At 36.7% G+C, this 23,322-nt stretch overlaps 1 protein-coding gene across 1 annotated transcript in view; it reads right to left on the bottom strand.

Moving 5' to 3' along the window:
- MMP16 (matrix metallopeptidase 16) overlaps positions 1 to 23,322 on the bottom strand; it is a 302,144-nt gene that overhangs the window by 132,978 nt on the left and 145,844 nt on the right. The window contains exons 2-4 of the mRNA XM_056110867.1: positions 20,995 to 21,143; positions 9,324 to 9,446; positions 1,629 to 1,933 (exon numbers count right to left, since the gene is read on the bottom strand). Coding sequence (XP_055966842.1) covers positions 1,629 to 1,933; positions 9,324 to 9,446; positions 20,995 to 21,143 — 577 coding nt within the window. The remainder of the gene's footprint in view (positions 1 to 1,628; positions 1,934 to 9,323; positions 9,447 to 20,994; positions 21,144 to 23,322) is intronic.

Genomic DNA, 23,322 nt, shown 5'->3' with positions numbered 1-23,322 from the left:
AGGATGCTGGAGGGAGAGGGAGAGAGGACAGGGTGTGGGATAATGGTGGAAGGATTTTAATTCTTAGATGCTGGCTTAGTAGCTCTGCAACTGAGAGATACAGTGATTTCAATTGTCCTGTAACTATGACACCACTATTTATTTCAATTGTTGAGAAACTACAAAAGCAATAATCTAAATAAATACCATGTTTTCTCTTTTTCAAGAAAAGGAAAAACAATATTTCAGGTTCTTTACACCACTGCAGTCAAATCTCCCAACAAATTTGCTATCCATCGTCAAACCAGTTATTACAAATTAAATTTACAATGAAATATTACTGACAATAAACTGTAAATAACAATTCAATGATCATTTTATTAATACTAAGCATTTTCATTTCTTTTTAAATATATAGATGGCTATTTAATTTATTTTCTTTCTTTGAGTACCAATGCTATTTCAAGTTTAACTAGCCTAATTCATTCTATCTATAATGTGTTTGAACTCAGTTTTAAAAATGTAAGGCTATTACACTAATCCAGCTAACTAAACATTCTAACGAACTAATAAAGCTTAATTTGATGGCTGGGTTTAACTCAGTAAGGAGAAATTAAGTGTTTTATAAGCTGATTAGTTGTCATTAAAACAATAAATGCCTATATATTCAACATTATACTATAGTGAAAAAGAAAAATATTTAAGACTTGATTACTTGGGAAAGACTGCTGTTTAGTAATTTTATATAACTCTAAGGTTCTGTAATTCTACAAGTATTTTTAAACATAAATTTGAAACATTGATTGTTATCTAGTAAAGAACCATATGTACATATGTCATATAGTTATTCTCTTACTGAGATTTTTTTTCTTCTTCTGAATTTCAGTTTAAGTACTGGAAAACTAATGTGTTTGAACAGAATAGTAATAATTTATATTTGACAAAATTAATGATATAATGTGATACAGACCGGGAGTAAAGGGAACAGATAAAAGAGAAACAGCAAAATTTTACAGAGTAGAAAGATGATTATTGAACAGAAAATGACACAAGACATATATAGCAGAAGTCACTCCATGAGTGGCAGGATTGCTTCAAATGGAGAAACATTAATAAAATATTGGGTGAAATACCAGAATTTTTAACATATCAAGTGAATTATATGTTGTCTGTAAAATTTATAAGTGATATTTTATTTAAAAATTATACAGTAGATATTTTTAAAATTCAGTATGACATTCTAACCTTTAGTCAAAAAAATAATGGGAGGGTCCAGAGAGATAATACAGTGGGTAAGGTACTTGCCTTGCATGGGCATCAATGCCTGATATGCCATATGGTGCCCCAAACACTACCCAAGATTACTCCTGAGCACTGAACCAAGAGAAACCCCTGAGTGTGGTAAAAATACAAACAAACAATAGGAAAAACAAACAACAAAAACAAACAAAAAATGGGATAAACTCAGCTAATGATCCTCAGAAATTATGATCAAGTAGATATAAAAAGAGTCACTTATTAACTTTTTAAATTGAAAGGACAATTGTAGAATTGATAACTTAAGTTTGTAAATCAGTATATCACTTGAAAAATTTGAAAAGAAAAGTAAAAGATATAATTAATTGGCAATAAAGCAATCGTGCACTTACCGTCATGATTAGGATTTCCAAGCGTCCATGGTTCATCGGAATCAAAATGGGTATCTCCCCCAATTCCTGGTCCAGGAAAGTAGGCATGTGCCAAAAACCCTCCTTCTCCATCAAAGGGAGAACTGTCACCATGAAAACCAGAAGCAAAAATGATGGTTATATCCACATCACGTTTGCCATTTTCTAATTCACTGTAGGGAACTTCTTCAAATGTCAGAGGCGTTACATTCTGCCACACATCAAACGCTCGCCGGATAGCTTTGCGGGTTTCAGGATCTCCTACTTTCGGAGTCACGTTCTTTATACTGAAATTAAAAAAAAAAAGAATAATCAGTATGCCTTGGTTTATGTATAATCTGATCCATTACAGATGCTAATCTGATGAATATATTAGACAATTATGTCTAATGCCAGGCAGGAAATAAATGAAATCATTCCTGATGTGTCAAATTTCATGATGCTGGGGTCTTTAACTTTCAGGAGTGTAATATTAACCTACTGTAGCTCTAAACAAAAGATCTCGGTGGAATGGAAAACAGTGGCATAAACAGATCCATCAGTCACTCTGCCTCATGAACAACAAAAGCCGGGCAGCTTTGTCCAAGGACCAAACAGTGCATCGCCTTTAAGCTAAAATAAAACCTTTCAATTCTTTCTGGTGACTGTTACTTTTAGGGGGATACCATAGCACAGAGATATGCAATTTCAAAGAAGTGTCTTTACTTGTCTTCTTATCTGTATATACCACCAATGTATGCACAGATTTTAATCTGACTTTCAGTACTTTTTTAAAAAGTCAGTTAATTATAATTTCTGATGCTTTACTGTTTTTGGTATGCACTTACTATGTAAACAGAAAATGAGGGAGAAAACCAAATGGAAATGAAGAATAGGCAAAGTTGGTCCATGGATGGGAAATGGCTGGAGTAGAGAAACGCTACACTAGTTTAAATGGAAATCAGCAAAGAGAGAAAGAGGGGAGAGAGAAAAGAAGGCAAACATGACCACGTGACAACAAGAATGCAGAAAAGCAAATGAGGTAGGTTTTGTTAGTAACTGCAGGACGTTTTGCATTTGCTTGAAGAAACGTGGAGAGAACTGGAGCTCATGAGTAGAGAAATATTTGACTTATACTTTATATAAATGAACGGTTATGTAGAAAATATGTCGAAGTGGAGCAAGAGGTGAAGGCAGGTAGGCCAATGGAACCTCTGCAAAAAATGTAGCAGAGGCATGATAGTACTTGGAGCAGAGTGGAGAGGAGAAATGTTTGTAGATTGGCTATGTCTTGAAGACACAGTTACAAACACATACTGAGACTCAGAACACTGACCACGAGAGACAAAAAGTATCATGAAAGATAATATTTTTTCACCTTTGTTTTTCTTTTTTGGGGGGACACAGCCAGCTGTGCTCAGGACTTACTCTTGGCTCCACACTCAGCTATGACTCCTTGTTGTGCTCAGGTCAGGAGACCACATGGAAAGCTGGGGTCTGAGCCCACATTGGCCATGTGCAAGGCCAGCACTCTACCTTCTGTACTATATGAATGAACAGAGTGAAACAGTTACTATCTCATGGGCTATAAGTTATGCAGTGGGGTTTGTGTGTGTGTGTGTGTGTGTGTCTGTATGTGTGTGTGTTAATATTATTAGGCATTCAACAATATGCTCCATGCTTTTACTTTGATAAAGAGGAGCGATAGCACAGCGGGTAGGCGTTCGCCTTACAAGCGGCCAACATGGCCGACCCGAGTTCGATTCCTCCGCCCCTCTCGGAGAGCCCGGCAAGCTACCGAGAGTATTCGATATGCCAGACACAGTCTCCAATAGAGACGTTACTGGGTCCGCTTGAGCAAATATATCCATTTGGACATTATATCTTTTTCTAGCATTTTTGCCTCAGAAATTCCTCCTGGATAGCTAAAAAGTCTGCAGATTAATGTTTTAAGCAAATTTTATTCAAAAAGTTTTTTTGTAACAAACAGACTTTTCTTCCTACCCTCTGGGACATCAGATGGCCCCTAACAGCAGGCAGTTATTCTTATATTTTATTTTAAAGACTTTCTTACAAAATATTAATCTTCTAGATCCTATAGATACATTTGTGAACAAGAGTATGCTAATAGAGTTTATATAGTTTAGTGGTGAGATAAATATTTGATAGAGAACAAAAAATTATAATTACTGATTTGGGTAAGTGAGGGGGAAGTGAGATGAAGTCAGTAAATAAAATTTCAATGACAAAAGGAGTGAAAATCCCAGCACTCTTCCCATCACAAGAAAGAACACACATGCGTGAAGAACCTGGCCAGTTCTAAGAATAGGACTTCTCAGGGAAGGACTGTGAAATGAACCATGCATACAGCTGTTGGAGTAACATGGGCGAGGACAGGAAGGACTTGGGTTTTATTCTGTGAAGGCAAATCACTGGGTTAGTTTTAACAGGAGAAGTATGCCAGTGTTAATCCAAATCACAAACACCAATGTCTCGAATGAATGAATGAATGAATGAATGAGGAGGCAAGAATGGCAATAACAAAGCATCTCAGAAGCTCAAACAGAGGGAGATATTGGCATGTGCTAGAGTGGTATCGAGAAGATATGAAGATTGAATAGTTCCATATATACCCTGATGTAGTGACAGATTCAATATGTAAGGTAGAAATGACTTTTCCTTGAAGTAAAAGTAACGTTTACTTCTTTGAAAGTAACCTAACAAAAGAGAAAAATGGAAATAATATGTCTACATATACATATACGTATATATGCATATATATTATGTATACACATGTGAATACTGTCACTGTTCTCCCATTGTTCATTGGAGCAGGCCCAGTAACATTGTGACACTTGTTGTTACTGTGTTTGGCATATGGAATACATCACCTGTAGCTTGCCAGGCTTTGCCATGAAGGCGAGATACTCTCGGCAGCTTGCCGGACATAAAAGTATATATGCATAGGTATTATATATATATACACACATATGTATATATATGTAATACATATACATATGCATACATATCACCCACCATCCCCCCATCCCACCCTGCCTCTGTGGCAGGGCATTCCCTTTTGTTCTCTCTTTCCTTTTGGGTGTGGAGTTTTGCAAAAGAGGCAATGAGTTCCAGCCCCCATTTCAAAAAAAAATAAAGCAATATAATGAGGAAATTCAGGAGTTTTGTTTATGGGCCACCTGGCAGTGCTCAGGGAGGACTCCTGGAGAGTTAGGGACAAACCTTATGCAGACTGAATCCAGATAGGCAGTGTGAAAGGAAGATCCCTGCCCAAATCTCACCAGCCCCCATTTCTTTTTTTTTTTTAATTTTTATTAGTGAAACACCATGAGGTACAGTTGTAGACTTACAAATTTTGGTGCTTGTGTTTCAGTTATGCAATGATCAAATACCCATCCTTCCACCAGTGCCCATTCTCTACCTCCACTAATCCCAGCATCCCTCCCACCCACCATCCCCCCATCCCACCCTGCCTCTGTGGCAGGGCATTCCCTTTTGTTCTCTCTCTCCTATTGGGTGTGGAGTTTTTCAAAAGAGGCAATGAGTTCCAGCCCCCATTTCTAAAAAAATAAAGCAAAATAATAAAGAGTATTAAATGTTTAAATATTTTCTGAATCTGGAAAGGAAACACTCTTTCAAAGCTATGCACTAATTTACTTCCAAAATGTCCTTAACCACAGTATTTGCGATGTCATCAATAAATATCACACACGAGTGAATTTCAAAATGAAAACTTGAATTCTGAAGTGCAAACAAGCAGCTGTAGCATAATTGGATCCACACCAACCTATATATTAACAAATCTCTAGGTAATAATTATTCTTCTCATTAAAATTTGGAGTTAAAATATTTTTTCAAGCTACAGTACTATTTTATCTTTAATTTTAATTTAAAAAGGATTGAATATTTTGTTATCTAGCTAACATATAAAAAACTGTGTAGAGCACTTTCTTTGAATATGATGAAAAGGGTTTAATTCCTGGTACTGACTCAGTCCTCCAAACATCTTCAGGAGTGATCCCTGAGTGCAAAGTTAGGAAAAGGCCCTAAGCACCCACATTCCCCAATCAAGGTAGCACTGTAGCACTGTCCTCCCATTGTTCATCGATTTGCTCAAGTGGGTCCAGTAACGTCTCCATTGTGAGACTTGTTGTTACTGTGTTTGGCATATTGAATACATCACAGGTAGCCTGCCAGGCTTTGTTGTGCGGGCAAGATACTCTCGGCAGCTTTCCGGGCTCTCTGAGAGGGGTGGAGGAATCGAACCTTGGTCAGCCGGGTCGGCTGAGTGCAAGGAAAATGCCTACCCACTGGGCTATCACTCCAGCACCCCCCCCAATCAAAACAAACAAGAAATAAAAGTCATATAATATTACTATCCTTAGAAATTTGAATGGAAAACTCAAGTCTACTTTAGTCATTTCCACAGCCAAAAATAATAATTAAAAAAGTATACTAACAATTTATGGAAAATTAGTAACCATTAAATAGGATTCATAGCACTGTAAGGTTGAGATTTGCTGAAATACAATAAAATTAAGTATAAATGTTAGCTGAATTGTTAGTTGATACACATTCACATCACATTTAGTATTCTATTAAGAGATAACTAAGTAGACTACACTCATTTACATTATTATGCTGCTATAATTGAGGTTGCTTCATTTTCTCTTTTAGCATGAGGAGTGGCCATAACGTGGGGACTGAATAAGAACTCTCCCTCTAAGAAATATTACATTAATGATTTGGGAATTTCCCAAGTTGCTAACTTTCCAGACAAGGCAGATTTTAAGTATCTATTTCTTGAGGTCTTGTTTAAACAATGACTTAACTTGCTGCATATTCTGTGGACACAGATATGTCTCTGAAGTCAATGTGATCAATCATGTTTAGTGAGTTATTTTGATTTAAATCAAATGAGCCAGTTTTCCAAACAAAATAGGAGACTAACACCTAAGAATGCTGAGATAAGTACCAGGAGGTTCACTCCATGGCTTGGAGGCCAGCCGTACACGCTAGGGGAAAAGGCAATTCAGATAGAGAAGGGAGCACCAAATAAAGGGTGTTGGGAGAATCGTCCCAGGATGGAAGAAGCATGCTGAAAGTAGACTATAGACCAAACATGATTGCTACTCAATGCCTCTTTTGCAAACGTCAGCATCCAAAAGGAGAGAGAGAACAAAAGGGAATGCCCTGCCACAGAGGCGGTGTGGGATGGGGGGATGAGGGGTGGGAGTGATACTGGGATCAGTGGTGGTGGAAAATGGGAACTGGTGGAGGGATGGGTACTCGAACATTGTATAATTGAATCCCAAGCACAAAAATCTGTAAGTCTACAACTGTACCTCATGGTGTTTCACTAATATAATATAAAATAAAATAAAATGAGACATGTTTGGGTAAAGAACTGATTACTCACTCACAAATACAAACTTTTTTTGCATACAATAGTAAAGCAAAATGATTCACTTCTAATTTGTCATCAGTAGTCAAAGTCATTCATTTGAAATCAAGAGTAGCAAAAAGGATAATTTACCTAGGAAAATATTATGGATACTTATTGAACATTACTTTTGAGTTATAGTCCATAAAGAGAAGAACATATTCTAACCTATTAAACAATTTCTAATGAATTTGGGAGGTATCTATTTGATGAAAATACTCTGTTCCTGGGAATTTTTTGCCCTAAACACACAAACAATAATGTGAAAAGGCACATATCCACCTATATTCTTGTAGCAGTGCTGACAATAATCAAGAACTGGAAACAACTCAAGTGCCCGACAACAACTGTATTTGAAAAAATCTTTACAATTAGAACAAAAATTAATGTATTTAATAAATTAAGGTTTACTCTACATTAGACACTCTTCGAAATTTGGGGGAACATAAAATACATCTGTTCTCTGACAGAGCTAAGTTTCCTGTCTGGTCTTGAAGTAACCAGCAACATAGAGTTCTGCAAATACTCACTTTTCTACTTGAGTCTCATTCTAGACAACTTTGTCCTTGAGAGCAAGACCTCGTCTTACCTGCCGTACTTATCAGTCTGTGCAGTGCCACCACAGGTATTTGCAAACACTCCTAAGGTTACTGAAATGATCCTACTTGCACTGTCTCAAAAATTCCTGTTGATTAGCATCAAGAACCTAGGTTATAGAAGGCCCACAGAGAAGTAGATATTTTTAATTTCTGGAAAAATTGAAATTATTCCATGTTAATTCATTGTTCAATTATTTTCTTAAGTAAATTTGGAATTGGAGGCTAACAGAAGTTTACAAAGGATAACAACAACAAAACCTATGTGAACTAACTTCAATGACTGTGAATACCAACTTTGAGAGTCTGGCCTAGCACTGCCCTCTATTCTATTTTCTGCAAACTTTCATAGAAATATGCTGTATGAGATACTCATTCAGAAACATGTTGTTTATGAACAATAGCATAATACAAAATAACAACAAAAACTTGCCTTAAATAACCAAGTGTCTCTGTGTTCTATTATAGATGTGTAGAAAGAAATTTAGCACACAGAGATTATAACTTTATATTTGCATATGCATAAAATTTAATTTATATATGAAATAAAAACTTCAAATTCTTTCTTCTATTTATGTAATTCAATTTAGATATGATTCCAGATATTACTCCCTTCCTGGATTTATTTTTCCTATTTCTTTATTCTTTGGTCTCAAGCATTTTCATTTTGTGTGGATCTTTGCTCAAACATTATACTTTTAGGGACACCCTCGCTGTTGCCTAGAGGGGCTTGTATGACTCTGGTTTCTGTTCCTTCCACTTGTCATCAAATATCAGTATCAAATGGCTATATTCCATTGTCTCTCTCTAGATTTTATTCTAACTACAACTCAATAAAAATGCTTAGTAAATATGTGAATACATAAAAACATTTCAAACTAGCTAGAACTAGTGAGAACTAATTACTGTTCAAACTAGTTAGGACAGCTACTCCAAGTTTAAGAAACTTTCATTCCAATGGTATTTTGACAGAAGACAAAAAAATGATCATCCATTTGCATTTTTAAGAAAACATATAGTAAGTAAAATAGCTGGACCAGTACTAAAACCTGTGATTCAAATATTTTGCTAAAAGGGCAATTATTTATTCTTTTTTAATTTTTTTGTTAAACGATGCAACATTAAAATGCTCATCATAAAAGCATTAAAGAAACTGGAAGATTTTATCTATTTATTTATTTATTTATTTATCATAACTGAATTACCCTGAGATACAGTTACAAAGTTATTCAGGATCAGGTTTCAGTGATACAACATTCCAACACCCATTCCTGCAACAATGTGCATTTCTAATGACCAATGTCCCCAGTTTCCCTCCTGGGAACCCCTACTCAGTTTGCCTATGTGGTAGGACCTGCTTTTCTTTCTTTCTTTCTTTCTCCTTTGGGGCCCTATGTTTTGCAATATGGTTACTGAATGGTTAGGAAGCTAAAATTTATAAAAGAAACAAAATCTCAAGAAATATCACCAAGGTCCTCAGGTGAACAAATGAATGGTTTTCAAATACAGTTTCAAATTTCATATGTGAATATGGTATCACTCTTTGTTACTATGCAGTCAATACATGCAACAGGACAAAATGTGAAGATGGATATATATGGAAAGGAACAAACTATAATTTGTCATGAGTTTCGGTACCTGTAGGTGATGTGTTTGTGCTGCCACTTCTGTCCCGTCAATGCATATCGTTTCCGACGAACATTAAATCTGGAGCTGCCTCTTGTCTGGTCAGGAACACCGCATCGAGGCTTCTTCATCCAGCTGAAAACAGAAAGCCCAGTTATTGGCAATCAATCCTGACCATGAATTAAAATACTCAACTTAGAAGTCCCCTATCACTGTATCACTGTCATCCTGTTGTTCATCGATTGCATCAAGCAGGCACCAGTAATGTTTCCTTCGTCCTAGCCCTGAGATTTTAAAAAGTGCCATATTCAAGGCTCTCTCAGGGTCAGGAGAATAAGACTCACCATTGTTACTGGTTTTGGGCATATTGAATATGCCACGGGGAGTTTGCCAGACTCTGCCGTGTGGGCAGGATACTCTTGGTAGCCTGCCAGGTTCTCCAAGTAAGAACTAGATAATAAGAAGTTACCTATAAGAGTGCCAATAATTGTAGCGGGTCTGAGGCACTTTGTTGATGGTGGGATATAGTCATTTTGTGCATAAAAACCATAAACATCAAGATTATTCTAACTCCCTAAACTGTATAAGCAAATAAGTAAATAAGCAATTATCAACCCTTTTGCCCCAAATTTGAATCTTAAGTACTACCCTAGAGAAATAAACAAATCAAACTTCTAAAAAATGTAAAAATATGTAAAAAATATTTCAATTTGAATCCACCCCCCCACCCCATATGATACAGAATCACTAACTTACAACTCAAATCCTTGAGAGTATTTTTATTAGTCGTTTTGAGTTGTTGATGGAAATACTCTGAAGATTGTAAGCAGCAGGGCCAGAGAGATGGTACAGGGATTATGGAATTTTGATATCAGGAACCGTCTATATACATCCATCTCATGTAGCAAAGTGTGGTCCCTGGCTCTTCAAATTATGCTGCAAAGTTATGTGACTGTCACTAATTACTTGTCTCATTCATATAAGTAAGCCATTTACTAATACTCATCTGGCTTTATTATTTAGTTTCTTCGAAAAATCTCTATCACCTTAAACTTTCGGAGTCAAGATGGTATAAGCTCTTTGATTGTACTCAGAAATCTAACCAACAGCCTCATTTAAATAGCATTAACAGTTTTCCAACCACTTCACCTCTTCAATCTCATCATTATCTCCTTTCCAAAGTAGAACTTACTGGCTTTGAATCTTTATCAATAACCACATTCAAAACTGAAAGGAGTAATTTCATTTTATGATTCTGAGATTGAACATTGCACAAAATTAAATGTAATCTCTTTGGAGTAGGAACAGAAAATGCTACATTGATTTTTTTTTTCATGAATTGTTGGAGGCCTCCCAACCCATGCTCAGGGGGCCCAGAACTCCTCGTAGGTGATCCTCAGTGTGTTTAACAGGACTGATGGTTCAATGCTTGAGTTCAACCATGCAGGAGTGCTGGATCCCGGTGCTACTGAGGGTCCCCCAGTCAGCTGACCTAGTGCTGTGCTTGGAATTCAGACACCCATGCATGAAGGGCTTGTGCTTCAGTTCTATCTTCCCAGTTTCCCTTCTGCTTATTTTTTTGTTGCGGGGGGCGGGGGGAAGTGACTTCCACCTGGATTCAGGGCTTACTCTTGACTCCACCCTCAGGGGGGTCATTCTTGGGGGACTGGGAGGGGGAACCACATAGAGACAGGGGATTCAACTTGGGTCAGAGTCAGTTATGTGCAAGGCAAGAACCTTACCCACTGCACCATCTCTCTGGCCCCCAGTCTCTGATTTCTATTTAAACAGAAAATGTTTTCTAATTTCTTCCAGAGTTTCATTTGATCATGATCTTGCTTTTCAGATAGTATTCCTTTCACACTATTTTTACACGTACTGAGAGATGTGTTCATGCATTTTCATGACTTTTCTTTAGTGACTCGGTGTTTTTACCCTTCAGTTATCCACCTGGTTTAATACTTAGAGAGTTAATGCAGAATTTTGTTGGGGCTAAGAGATTCAGGAAGCAAAAAAAAAGGCGGGGGGAGCTGGAGCGATAGCACAGCGGGTAGGGTATTTGCCTTGCATGTGGCCAACCCGGGTTCGATTCCCAGCATCCTATATGGTCCCCTGAGCACTGCCAGGAGTGATTACTGAGTGCAGAGCCAGGAGCAAACCCTGTGCATTGCCAGGTGTCACTCTCCTACCCCCCGAAAAATAAAAGAGATTCAGAAAGCAGAAATAAGTAAATAATAATGTTTTCCGTATTTTATTAAACATTTAGAAATTATACTGTTTTGTTTCTGTGCCACTCACGGTGGTGACCAGTGCTTATGCCCGGCTCTGTGCTCAAGGATCACTGCTGGCAGGTTCAGGGGACAATTTGTGTTGCCAGTTATTGAACCAGAGTCTGTTGTATGCATGGAAACGCCCTACCCACTGCAATCATTCAAGCCCAAAGTTTCTATTATTTAAGAATTTAATAATTAGCTGTAGAAATGACTATATTAAAAACTCTCTTGGGAAGATAAATGCAAAAAATTATGTCACATAGATAAATCAGATTAGCTTCTATAAACAGAAGAGCTTCATATTACAATGAAATATTGACTCTAACATTTTATGAAAAATAACACTTTTCTAATTAACATGTTGTCCTTTGTAACTGTGCCTCAGTGACAATACAAGCGATGCAGTGATCAGACTTAACAAATTCTATCCTAGTTTAAAATGTAATATATAGTTACTTCAGAAAATGACTCTATTAAAATCTCTATACCAAATGATTTGTCTTGTAAGTGTTAACTTTTAGGTGGCCATTCAGCCTTGTGGAACCAAACTCTGTAGAGATGAAATTGGAGGGTCCTTTTATTTAACATGGGTTGTGCCTACTTTAGTCCCAAAGTTTGATAGTATTTTACTAGACTGTTCTATACACAAGGACTGTGGTTCTGCACTGTCCAACTTCTGACATTTAAATATATTCAAAGAATAGAAGGATGGGGATACTTCATATTCTTAACAATAATATCATCTATTTTTATTATATAATGCAAGGCATAGATCTAGATCTAGATTTAACTAGGAAATACTAAGCACTGGTTGAAGACTTTGTGATTTAAGTGATTTTTATATGTGGCAAGTCATAATTATACTCTCAACAAAAAATATAATATGTATAATCCAAGTATTCATCCATCATTATCTCACTAAAAGTGCTGGGGACATAAAATGTTTAATTATTGAAAATATTAATTGCCATATATAGGATGTGGTTACACTTACATTTTTCTGAGGAAAACGTTTAAGTAAGCATCTTGGGAATTAAACTGATTATGAATTAGAGATAGGGAGAAAATTTAACAACATAATTAGCTATTATAAGAATGAAATGTTTTATGTGATGATATATTTTTAATATTACCTTGGTAATAAGTTAAATGAAAAGATAAAGATTGTAATTGAATAAAGTTAAATATATTAATAAGAATTCAATTTAAAGCCACGCATTATTGGATTAAGTAGTTTTCTCCAGAGTATAGCGTCTTTCAAAGATCAGGGTTGTGAATAAAAAGTTTAGAGCCCTCTGTTGAAAGACAGAAGCTGAATTATTTATATATTTATTGGTTTTCTCATACATTTTTCTTAAGTTCCAAATATTTTTAATCTACTTCTCCATCCTATAGTTTGCTTTTGTTTGCTTGTTTGTTTATTTTTGGACCACATTTGGGAGTGTTCAGGGTCTATAGGAGGTACCTGGGATTGAGGATGGGACAGTCACGTGCAAGGCAAGTGCCCTGTCACTTCAGCCAGGCCTTGTTCATTCTATACTGATCCATTCCTCCTACACTATTTCTGATCTCCATCATATACAAAGAGATAGAAAAGAAAAAGAGTGAAAAAGAGAAGATTAACAAGTCTAGAGCTTAGCCTACGGGTAGGGCATTGCCGATGAAAGCTACGATATAATAGTTAACTGCTCTCACACTTTCATAAAGATTTGGCATCATCATTTTGAACTTTATTATTCCTTAAGATATGAGATTTTTCTTTGCTTTTCGCTTACAGAGATTGGGGAATAGGAAGGAGTACTGAGTACGTTTTTTTTTATATGTTTTTATTTTGCTCTGTGGTGCCTTGAATGGAACCCGAGATCTCACACATGCCAAGTATATACCCTTCCACTTACCTATTTCCCTGACCTCTTCCAATGCTATTTTTAAAAATGAAAACAATCAAATTTTGCTAACCCAGGTAACAGCTTCCACTGATCTCCTCTCATCAGTCACAGTCATGAAAGCCTCTCCTGTGACTGCATAAGGCCTCAAAGAGTTCACACTCACACCAATACTTCCCTTGTCGCTCTTCAAGACAGATTCTCTCAAGGTAGAGATGTGTTCTTTGCATTCCGGAACACAGAATGCTTTTAAACAAAGAATTAGATTCATTCCTACATAAATGAGGCTCCCTCCTCTCTCCCGACCTCCCGGGATCTTCCTGGTTCCTGCAGAACCAAATCTCTCTGCATCTGCAGGCAACGATCTCTACTGGAAATAAGCTTTTCCTTCAAGTTCCTGCAGAGGATCTTCATCATTTTTCGCCACTCAACTCAAGCAGGTACAGTTTGCCATTTCAGCACAGCACATATTAGCATACTGTGACTTTCAATTTGTGTATGCCTGACAGTTTTCCAATGGCCTGTGAGTCAGAGAACCCAGATGAACTCAGCACACAGTGAAGTTTCCAATTAGGGATAGGAAGCAAATGAGCTAAACCCAAATCTCTTTCCTCTCTCTTTTTCCTATATTGTTATCTACAGTAAAGACAGGAGTTTCCTAAGGACTTCATGACCCTTTGTGGCTCTATAAGGCAAGCAAATGCTTATTGCAAGGGCACTACATTTTATGTAAAATGCTATTTTTTATGTAAAATGCTATTTTACCTGGGTTAGATTCTCCGACCCTCTTGGAGAGACCAGCAAGCTACAGCGACTATCCTGCCCGCACGACAGAGCCTGGCAAGCTCCCTGTGGAGTATCCAATATGTCAAAAACAGTAACAAGTCTCACAATTTGTTGTGAGCCGTTACTGGTGCCCACTTGAGCAAATTGATGAACAATGGGAGGACAGTGCAGTGCTACAGTGCAGTTTATTGAATAATATAGTAGATGATTTAAGCTTAAAAATAAATGTACACAAATTTATTTCTTATCTAATAGCAAGATCTGTTCTGTCATTTCTTAAATTATGAGGCACATAATTATCGTTACTTATTAGTACAAGTTATAATTTGTTATTTGCTCTTATTATTTGTTATTATTATTAGTCAAATATTAACATGTGTACCTTGATAATCTAATATCAAGGAACTTAATGCAAAGAATGCTGAATAGGGCTGGACAAGAAGAGAACACTCTATATAAACTTTGCCAATTTTTTTTTTGCTTTTTGGGGTCACACCCGGCAATGCACAGGGGTTCCTCCTGGCTCTGCACTCAGGAATTACTCCTGGCGGTGCTCAGGGGACCATATGGGATGCTGGGAATCAAACCCGGGTTGGCTGCATGCAAGGCAAACGCCCTACCCGCTGTGCTATTGCTCCAGCCCCAACTTTGCCAATTTTTGTATCTAAAGAAATTTGCACAGAATAATTGGTAGGCTTTATTTATCAAAACATGCAAAACGTTCAAAATATGATCAAAGAAAATCCTTACAATGCTTATGAAAAACAGTATCGAAGATAAATTGTTTCTCAGGCTTTTACTTTGCTTCAAACATTTCATAACCTGTGAAGTTCATTAACATGAAGTTTTAAAGTTCTCAGTGAATATAAAGAATGTCAATGTTTAATAGGACTTAAAAATAAATAAAAAGTTATGTATATTAAAGGCAATATTTGCATCTTACTCCTATTACTCAGGTAGAATCTGGTGATAGGATTCAATTTTAGTTGACATTAGATCAACTGAATTTATTTGCACAAAATGCTAGTAACATTTAGATATGGTCATGACAAATCCTAACTTTACATGTTTAAGTGGAATTTGATTGCCTCACTCAAATTAACAATTATAGCACTGTCCTGTAGCACTGTCCACTGGCTGTTCATCAATGTGCTCAAGCGGGCACCAGTAACGTCTCCATTATGAGACTTGTTACTGTTTGTGGCATATCGAATACCCCATGGGGAGTTTGCCAGGCTCTGCAGTGCAGGCGAGATACTCTCGGTAGCTTGCTGGGCTCTCCCAGAAGAATGGAGGAATGAAACCCAGGTCGGCCGCGTGCAAGACAAACGCCCTACCTGCTGTACTATTGCTCTAGCCCAAAGTAAAAATTAGATCACAATAAATAAACTGAGTCAGAAACAGGTACATGTGTGTGTGCGCACACGTGTGTGGTTAAGGCAGTGCATTCTTTGTGATTAATTTATTTTCAAACAAACTTGCTTCTCCTTGCATTAAAGCACAACTGAAATACATGTGCTGCTTTTACCAACTCAATTGTAAGATTTTTAAGCTGACAAATAAGTACGCAGCAGATAGAAGAAAAAAATGAAAGGCCTACTAGTAGCCATATTTAAAATATAAATAATGTATCATCTTAAATTTCATAAATATTTTAATACTATTCAACGTTGATGTCATTATTTTGATTCTGTGGCATCTTAAAATTAGGTATGCATTCAATGTTTTTATTGAAATCAGTTTAGAAATGGAAATATCTGAATTCAGTGCTTAAGGATTTCTTTCCTAATATTTGGTAGCAGGCACCACACTGCCAGGACTTCACCCTGATTCCAGCTACTTAATATTCCTGTGAAATTTGTTAGGTCCTATTTCTCTCTGTTCCTGTTCTCTAATGGAAGACATTGAGAGGAGAACTATTACTGACTTATTTTGAGGAATGAAGTTGTTTTTTTTTTTTAATTTTTATTAGTGAAACACCATGAGGTACAGTTGTAGACTTACAAATGTTTGTGCTTGGGTTTCGATTATACAATGATCAAGTACCCATCCCTCCACCAGTGCCCATTTTCCATCACCATGGATCCCAGTATCCCTCCCACCCCCATTCCTCCATCCCACCCTGCCTCTGTGGTGGGGCATTCCCTTTTGTTCTCTCTCTCTCCTTTTGGGTGTTGTGGTCTGCAAAAGAGGCATTGAGTGGCAATCATGTTCGGTCTATAGTCTACTTTCAACATGCATCTCTCATCCTGGGAGGATCTTCCAAACACCCTTTATTTGGTGCTCCCTTCTTTATCTGAGCTGCCTTTGAGGAATGAAGTTTTCTTAATCAGGCAAAATATTGTTTTTCAGGTGAAGAATTTAGAATAGAGTCTGCCATCATATTTATCATTAATTGAAAATCATTACTGCACAACTCTCAGAAACTAGTTGTATTAGGCATAGTAAAAGAAATAGCAGTCAACAACATATCAACATATTCCTGTTCATTTTACCCTATTATAGCCAAAGTTAACATAAAGTACTTTGGTATTAAAAACAGGACTAAGAAGCCATAGAGAAAGTCTAGGAGGAAGGTTGCCTGCCTATGGCGGGTGCAAGCTCCATCCCCAGGACCACACGATTCCCCAGCACTGCCATGAGTGATCCCTGAGCACAGTGCCAAGAGTAAATCTGTAGCACTGTCAGTGTACTTCCAGACAAAATAAGAATAAGATATGTTAATAAATAGATAATAAAATAGGAATAGTTCTGCTATTTTCATCATAAAGATCCAACAGATACCACACTGAAGCACTGTAGCACTGTCCTCCTGTTGTTAATCAATTTGCTCGAGTGGGCACCAGTAACGGCTCCATTGTGAGACTTGTTGTTACTGTTTTTGGCATTTCGAATATGCCACAGGGAGCTTGCCAGGCTCTGCTGTGCGGGCAGGATACTCTAGGTAGCTTGCCCAGCTCTGAGAGAGGGGCGGAGGAATTGAACCCAGGTCAGCTGCATACAAGGCAAACACCCTACGTGCTGTGCTATTGCCCAAATACCACAGTATCCTCAGTTATATATATATATATATATATATATATATATATATATATATAAAGCTGTATTTATTTAAATATTTGCAATGACATCGAGTCACTAGATTTTGTTTTGTTTGCTTGTGGCCACACTCAGCAGCAGAGGTGCCCAGGGCTTACGACTGACTCGATGGTCGCTCTTGGAGGGTCTGTGGGGACCAGATGCATTACTGGGGATCACAGTGAGCGGCCAGTATATTTCAAACAGTGTCCACTAGCTTCAGTAAAATAGATTTGAAAAGCCAAGCTGGACATCCAGGCCACGACGGGTTACTCACTGTCTGACTCCAAGAGAACTCACTCCAGCAGAACTCAGTAGAAACACTGCCCCGAGGCTGGCTGGCCTTTTAGCGAACACGTGTCTTGTCCCTATACCTAGCTGGGCTAACAGGAAAAACTTACAGAAATATATTTCCTGCCTAATGAAGTCCTAATATTAGAAAAATTTTCACCAGTATTTAAGCAGGTTTATATTCTCCAGTCTCTTCCGGGTTCTAGTGAATCCTATTTTTTTGTTTTCCACAGCATAGTCCTATAGAATTCTGAAAAACTGCTTCATTTTATTACTTCAAAAATCCCTAGTTCTCTTTGTATTGGTAGATTCAAAGACTGGTAGTGACCAGGGATATTTTTTAAAAGTAAATAAATATTGACTCAAAATGTAGATAAATGACAGCCCACTCTAGTACAATTTTTTTTCTATCAATTCATTAGGTACCAGTATGAGGAGGTACATTCTCTGTATAGGAATGACACTGTGAAGTTCATTTACTTAAAAACCCAATTTATGTTTTCTTTGCATAGAGAATGCATATATTTGCCCCCTGATGCCTGTCAATAAGCAAATGCTGTTAGGGTAAGCTCATACCTAAGCTTTCACCTTTTCTCTTTCAGAATGAAAATCTAAATTCTGTTAATCCTCCATTCTACCTTCTTATGGCTGAATGGCTGCTAGGATGAAGGTTGACATAATGTGTGAGCATCTTTGACAGATGCACAAATAATTAAAAAAAATACCCTAATGCCAATGAATCTACTACTTAGATTCAAACTGAAATTAGGTTTACTTGATAATTCAAACAAAATAAAAACCAGGTATCAAATCAATAATTAGTCAAAAAAACATATGATTCTTGATAGAATTAAGTAAATGTTTCAATTTTCAAAGTAGTAATTTGAATACAATGACAGTGTCCTAATAGTTCTTCAAAATTAAAGCTACTTTTTTCATCTGAAGTTTTTGCTATTTTTTGGACAGACTTTCTGATGTGGTGTTAGGAGGCTTGGATGCTGACTGGTCATGCACTGCAAGGGCACAGAATGTGTGCAAGAGTGAGAGGACCAAACCCAGTAGTGCTCATGGGAGAATGTAGTGCTGTCAATTGAACCCGGGTTGGGTGTTTGCTAGGTGTGAGCCATAACCACTCTCCTGTTCCCCAATCCCTTAAGTTAAAATGCATCCAAACAAATTTATGGGCATTGATTGAATAAATAAAATAGATGTTTTACTTGATAATTCAAAAAGATCTTCAAAAATTCACGTAAAACATAAATGCCAGATTTCACAGCATTCTAGATGAAAAGATCCACTTCTAATTTCCAAAACAGTCAATGGAAACAACATTTTATGTTAAAAGGAAAAGGCCCCTAAAAGCCACTGGTTTTAAATAAGAAGCTGTAGGGGGATAAAAAGTGAATACAGTAGATCTTTGTTTTCTTTAATGCTATAATTTACAAAAATACTACTTTAAGTCCTACACAATGACACAATCATTTTTTTCCTAATTTGCAATCTGAGACACTATACGAAGATCCATATTCTATTACTGCACTTTCAAATCATCTTTGCAGAGAACAACTGCAAACTGTGCAGTCCATTTCCACATAAAGGGCACAAATAATTTCTGTACACATTCCTCTTCCATTATCTCCTGGCAAATATATTTTCCAGCTATTTTAGGAAATCAAATTTATCCATTCTGAGTCCTTCCAATGATCATCAGCAATTCTCAAAATCAGAAAGCAATGCAGATACCAGATTCTACAGATGACCTTTCTTAGTTTAATGTCTTAATTTTAAGTATTAGAAGATTTAGTGTAATTCTCAAATTTGTTTGCATTATAAACTACTGTGTCACATTTTTAATAATTTAAATAATAGAAAAGATCCATATTAGGTAATTTTAAAAAGCTGTTCTGATTATTTTGTAAAATGTTGGAATAAAGGGCCTAGTTTAAATGTACTAAGCAGCCACAAAATAACAGATTATTTTTTGTTAACTTAAAACTGCACTTATCAGGAGAATCTATACTTTATGACTTAGAAATAAGTTTGATATCACATTGTTTAAAAAAAATTTCAAAGATCCCCAGATAAATAGACAAACATATGAGACTTCTACTCATAGTCTGAAAGCAAACTTCTACTTAATACATAATACATTAGTTCTTGTTTCTATTTTCAAGATTAGTTCTGGGTTGATACTGATGTAACTTTTAAGAACTCTAGAACAGGTAGTGAATTTTTCAACCCACTAATTCAAGTATTTGAGATGTAAAATAAAAATACATGTTTTGTTACTTGAGTTAAGCACCAAGTACACTGGGATATGTCCCAAATTATTATCGGGAGATATGTGATTTACAACTTCTTCATAGTTTACTTAAGATTTGACATTCAGTTTATTTTTATAAAGATGGAAAGAAAATGTGTTATGTCTTCACTATTGTGCAGGGTTGAAGTGTGATGATTAAATTGAATGAATAGTGTATTTATTTTATATCGAGAATTCAAGCAAGCAAATTATTTCCCTTGGGCTGATATAAATTAATCACCTACTCCTTTGCTGGGTAGGAATACTATTTTGTAGTTTGGTGAAACTTATCCATGTTTTATTAAAATGCAGTAACCCAAGACTATGTCTCTTTATACACTTATCCACTGTTTCTTCAAGTCGAGGGCACAAATAGACGCCATTTGCATGTACTGATTACAGAGATCCAGGGCCTACTAGTTGGAAAGAATTCACAGGGCTGGAGCACAAATTTTGCATGATGGAGGTCTGGGTTTGATCCCCATCACCACACTGCTCCCCCAAAACTTCTGGAGATGACGTCAGAATTAAAACAACAATACTTATAACATGAAAGTCAAGGGCTCAGTCAAGTTATTGATGGATCAAATCAATGTTCTGTGACCCAATCAAAAACAAACACCATTTGAAGGTAAAACTAATTATTAATAAAAATACTAAAATATTTGTCATAGTGAAAATCCCTTCTCGATATTATGCCTAGAAGCATTAATTAACGCCCCCTGCCACCTCCCTCTCCCCACAAAACACTCCTGACCATCACCAAAAAAAAAAATCCCAATTTATGTTGCCATCTAAATTGGTATCATTATTTCTGAGTTGGTCAGAGACAATACACAGGCCTTCTCTCCAAACTTGCCGCCCTCCCCCACAACTTACAGACTGTCACTCTGCTTTGAGTCACTTCGGTTGCCCTTCTACTTTAAGATAATGTCTAGAAAAAGTTTCACAGACAGACTGCTACACACTTGTGGGTGTCACAATACTTTTAATTTTTTAAAAAAAATTTTGACTATTTAGCTACGATCGAGTACCAAAGATGAAAGAGAGTGGGGGCCGTGACTTACTCAATAGTGTTGCGGTCCACTTTTCCTGTCATGTTAATGCCATAAAACTGCTGCATGGCAGCTAGGGCGGACTGCATGGTCTCCGCAGAGCGCAGCACGGACATTCTGGGGTCAGTCGGTGGAAGGTAGCCGTACTTTTGTAACCAAACCTGCAATAACAAATACAGTTCCTTTTAGGTCCGATACAATGATTTTATAATAACCAATTTACGTCGACAGTATTTTTTAAAGTTTTATTACCTTTACAAGGGAATCCATTATTTGTCTGATGTATTTTTGATTAAATGCAATTTAAGCTGTTTTCAGATAATTCCCCTGAATGTCTGGGATCTTACTAATATAACGGTGAAAGAATAAAAGACAAAGATCAATCGTGCCTTGCAAGTTTATAGGCACTATAGTTACTATAGGTACCATATGTACTATATACTATAGGTACTATATACTATGGGCTGGAGCGATAGCACAGCGGTAGGGCATTTGCCTTGCGTGCAGCCGGCCTGGCCGAGCCAGGTTCGATTCTTCCACCCCTCTCAGAGAGCCCGGCAAGCTACTGAGAGTATCTCGCCCGCACGACAAAGCCTGGCAAGCTCCCCCTGATGCATTCGATATGCCAAACACAGTAACAAGTCTCACAATGGAGACGTTACCGGGCCGCTTGAGTAAATCGATGAACAACGGGAGCACTGTGCTACTATACACTATAGGTACTATAGGTGCTATAGGTGTTGTAGTACTATAGTAAACCCTGGATAGAAATATCTAAGATCAGCGCTATCTTCTAGGAATGCAGTATCTCAAAATGAAACATGATACATTTTGAACACCACATCCCCTGTCAGATGTTAATGTTAGGGGCAAGTTATATGAACACGCCACATCTAAAATGTCATTTTCCTGGACCAATGCCTAAAGCGGTTATAAACTGCATCATAAAAGAAAGATCATGCAATTCAGGGAAAATATTTGGAGTTCTAAATTTTATACAACCAATGTATTCAGTTGTAACTAGAGATATTCTTCAGAGTAGATAACTGTATCTCTTTTAATGCATCTGCATCATTTTAAGGTGATTCACTTTGACCTAAATCATGCACTCCACCAAATTCTTCAATGCAGATGAACTCAGACTACCCTGTTAAGTATATTTGACCTTCGTTTTGGGTCTCATAATTCTCATTTTTATTTTTTTTCCAGTAAAACAGAGATGATAGTTAGAGGTTGGAATTGAGCTCACATCCCAGTTGTGATTATAGCAACAATTCTGAGTCATTTAAAGTTAGATGTTAAAAGCAGACTTAAACTTAGGATATTTAGGGGAAAAAAAGTCTGCCAGAGAACAGATGGTTTCTAGTTTTATAATTCCAAGCATTTATTTAAAATACATAATAAAATATTCATCTCATATCTTTTTATCCCTAGTTTCAGTCTTTCACAGACTCTAAAATTTCTTGAAATGCAGTGATCAACCTGAGAAATTAAGAAGGGTCAAGTCATTCTGCTTCTGGTACAGGGAAGAATCTATGTTAGCTAACAGCAGGTAATCAACAGAAAGGGTATATATCCCTTCCCCTCTGGGTAACCTCATCAAATGAGGTTGCAATGAAGTTGCACCCATTCACCAACACCTAATCCACTTGCACTGCCTTCCAACTAAAACACAGAGGACCTCGTTTATCAGTGAGAATAAACGGAAATTATACAAACCAAATTCGACCCAAAGAACTATATTAAACTAATCAAAGTCTTAAAAGGTGAAACACAAGATGGAAACTTCTGTGGTGTTTCTAATAAGCTGATCTCCCCCACAAACTGCAGTGCTGTAAGTATAGTACTTTGAAAAAAAAATAAAAGATTTGCCTGCAGAATATTTGAGAGATTAGCATTGCATCAGAGTCAGCAATGTTGTTGTTGAAGCCATCCTATAAATCCCTCTACAATGTAGAAAACATACCAAGACATACTTCTCATTTATTATGTAGTAAATACACTGCCAGGTAAGACACATGTATTCAGTTACCTTCTCAACAGCACAGTCTAAAACAGATTCTACTTTTTTTTCTGAACACAGGAGATCAGATTTCACTGGCAATATATTATTCTAGGAAATTTCATAGATACTATCATGAAAATTAACCCAAATTAGAGGATTTCATCTTGGTTTTTTGTACTGTTCAAGTACTAATATTCTCAAATCGGGCAGATAATTATTCCACAATACATTGTTTGCTTTTACTTCTTAATTGCTCAAAAGCTAAATTGTGACTAAGGTTACTTAAGGGAGCTAAGTGATGAACAATCACATTTATGTGAAAAGAAAAAAACCAT

Source organism: Sorex fumeus, unplaced genomic scaffold (genome assembly GCF_029834395.1).
Source record: "Sorex fumeus unplaced genomic scaffold, SorFum_2.1 ptg000002l, whole genome shotgun sequence".
In the NCBI taxonomy this organism is placed as follows: Eukaryota; Metazoa; Chordata; class Mammalia; order Eulipotyphla; family Soricidae; genus Sorex; species Sorex fumeus.
The sequence above is the reverse complement of the archived record's forward strand: the minus strand, read 5'-3'. Positions and strand labels throughout refer to the sequence as shown.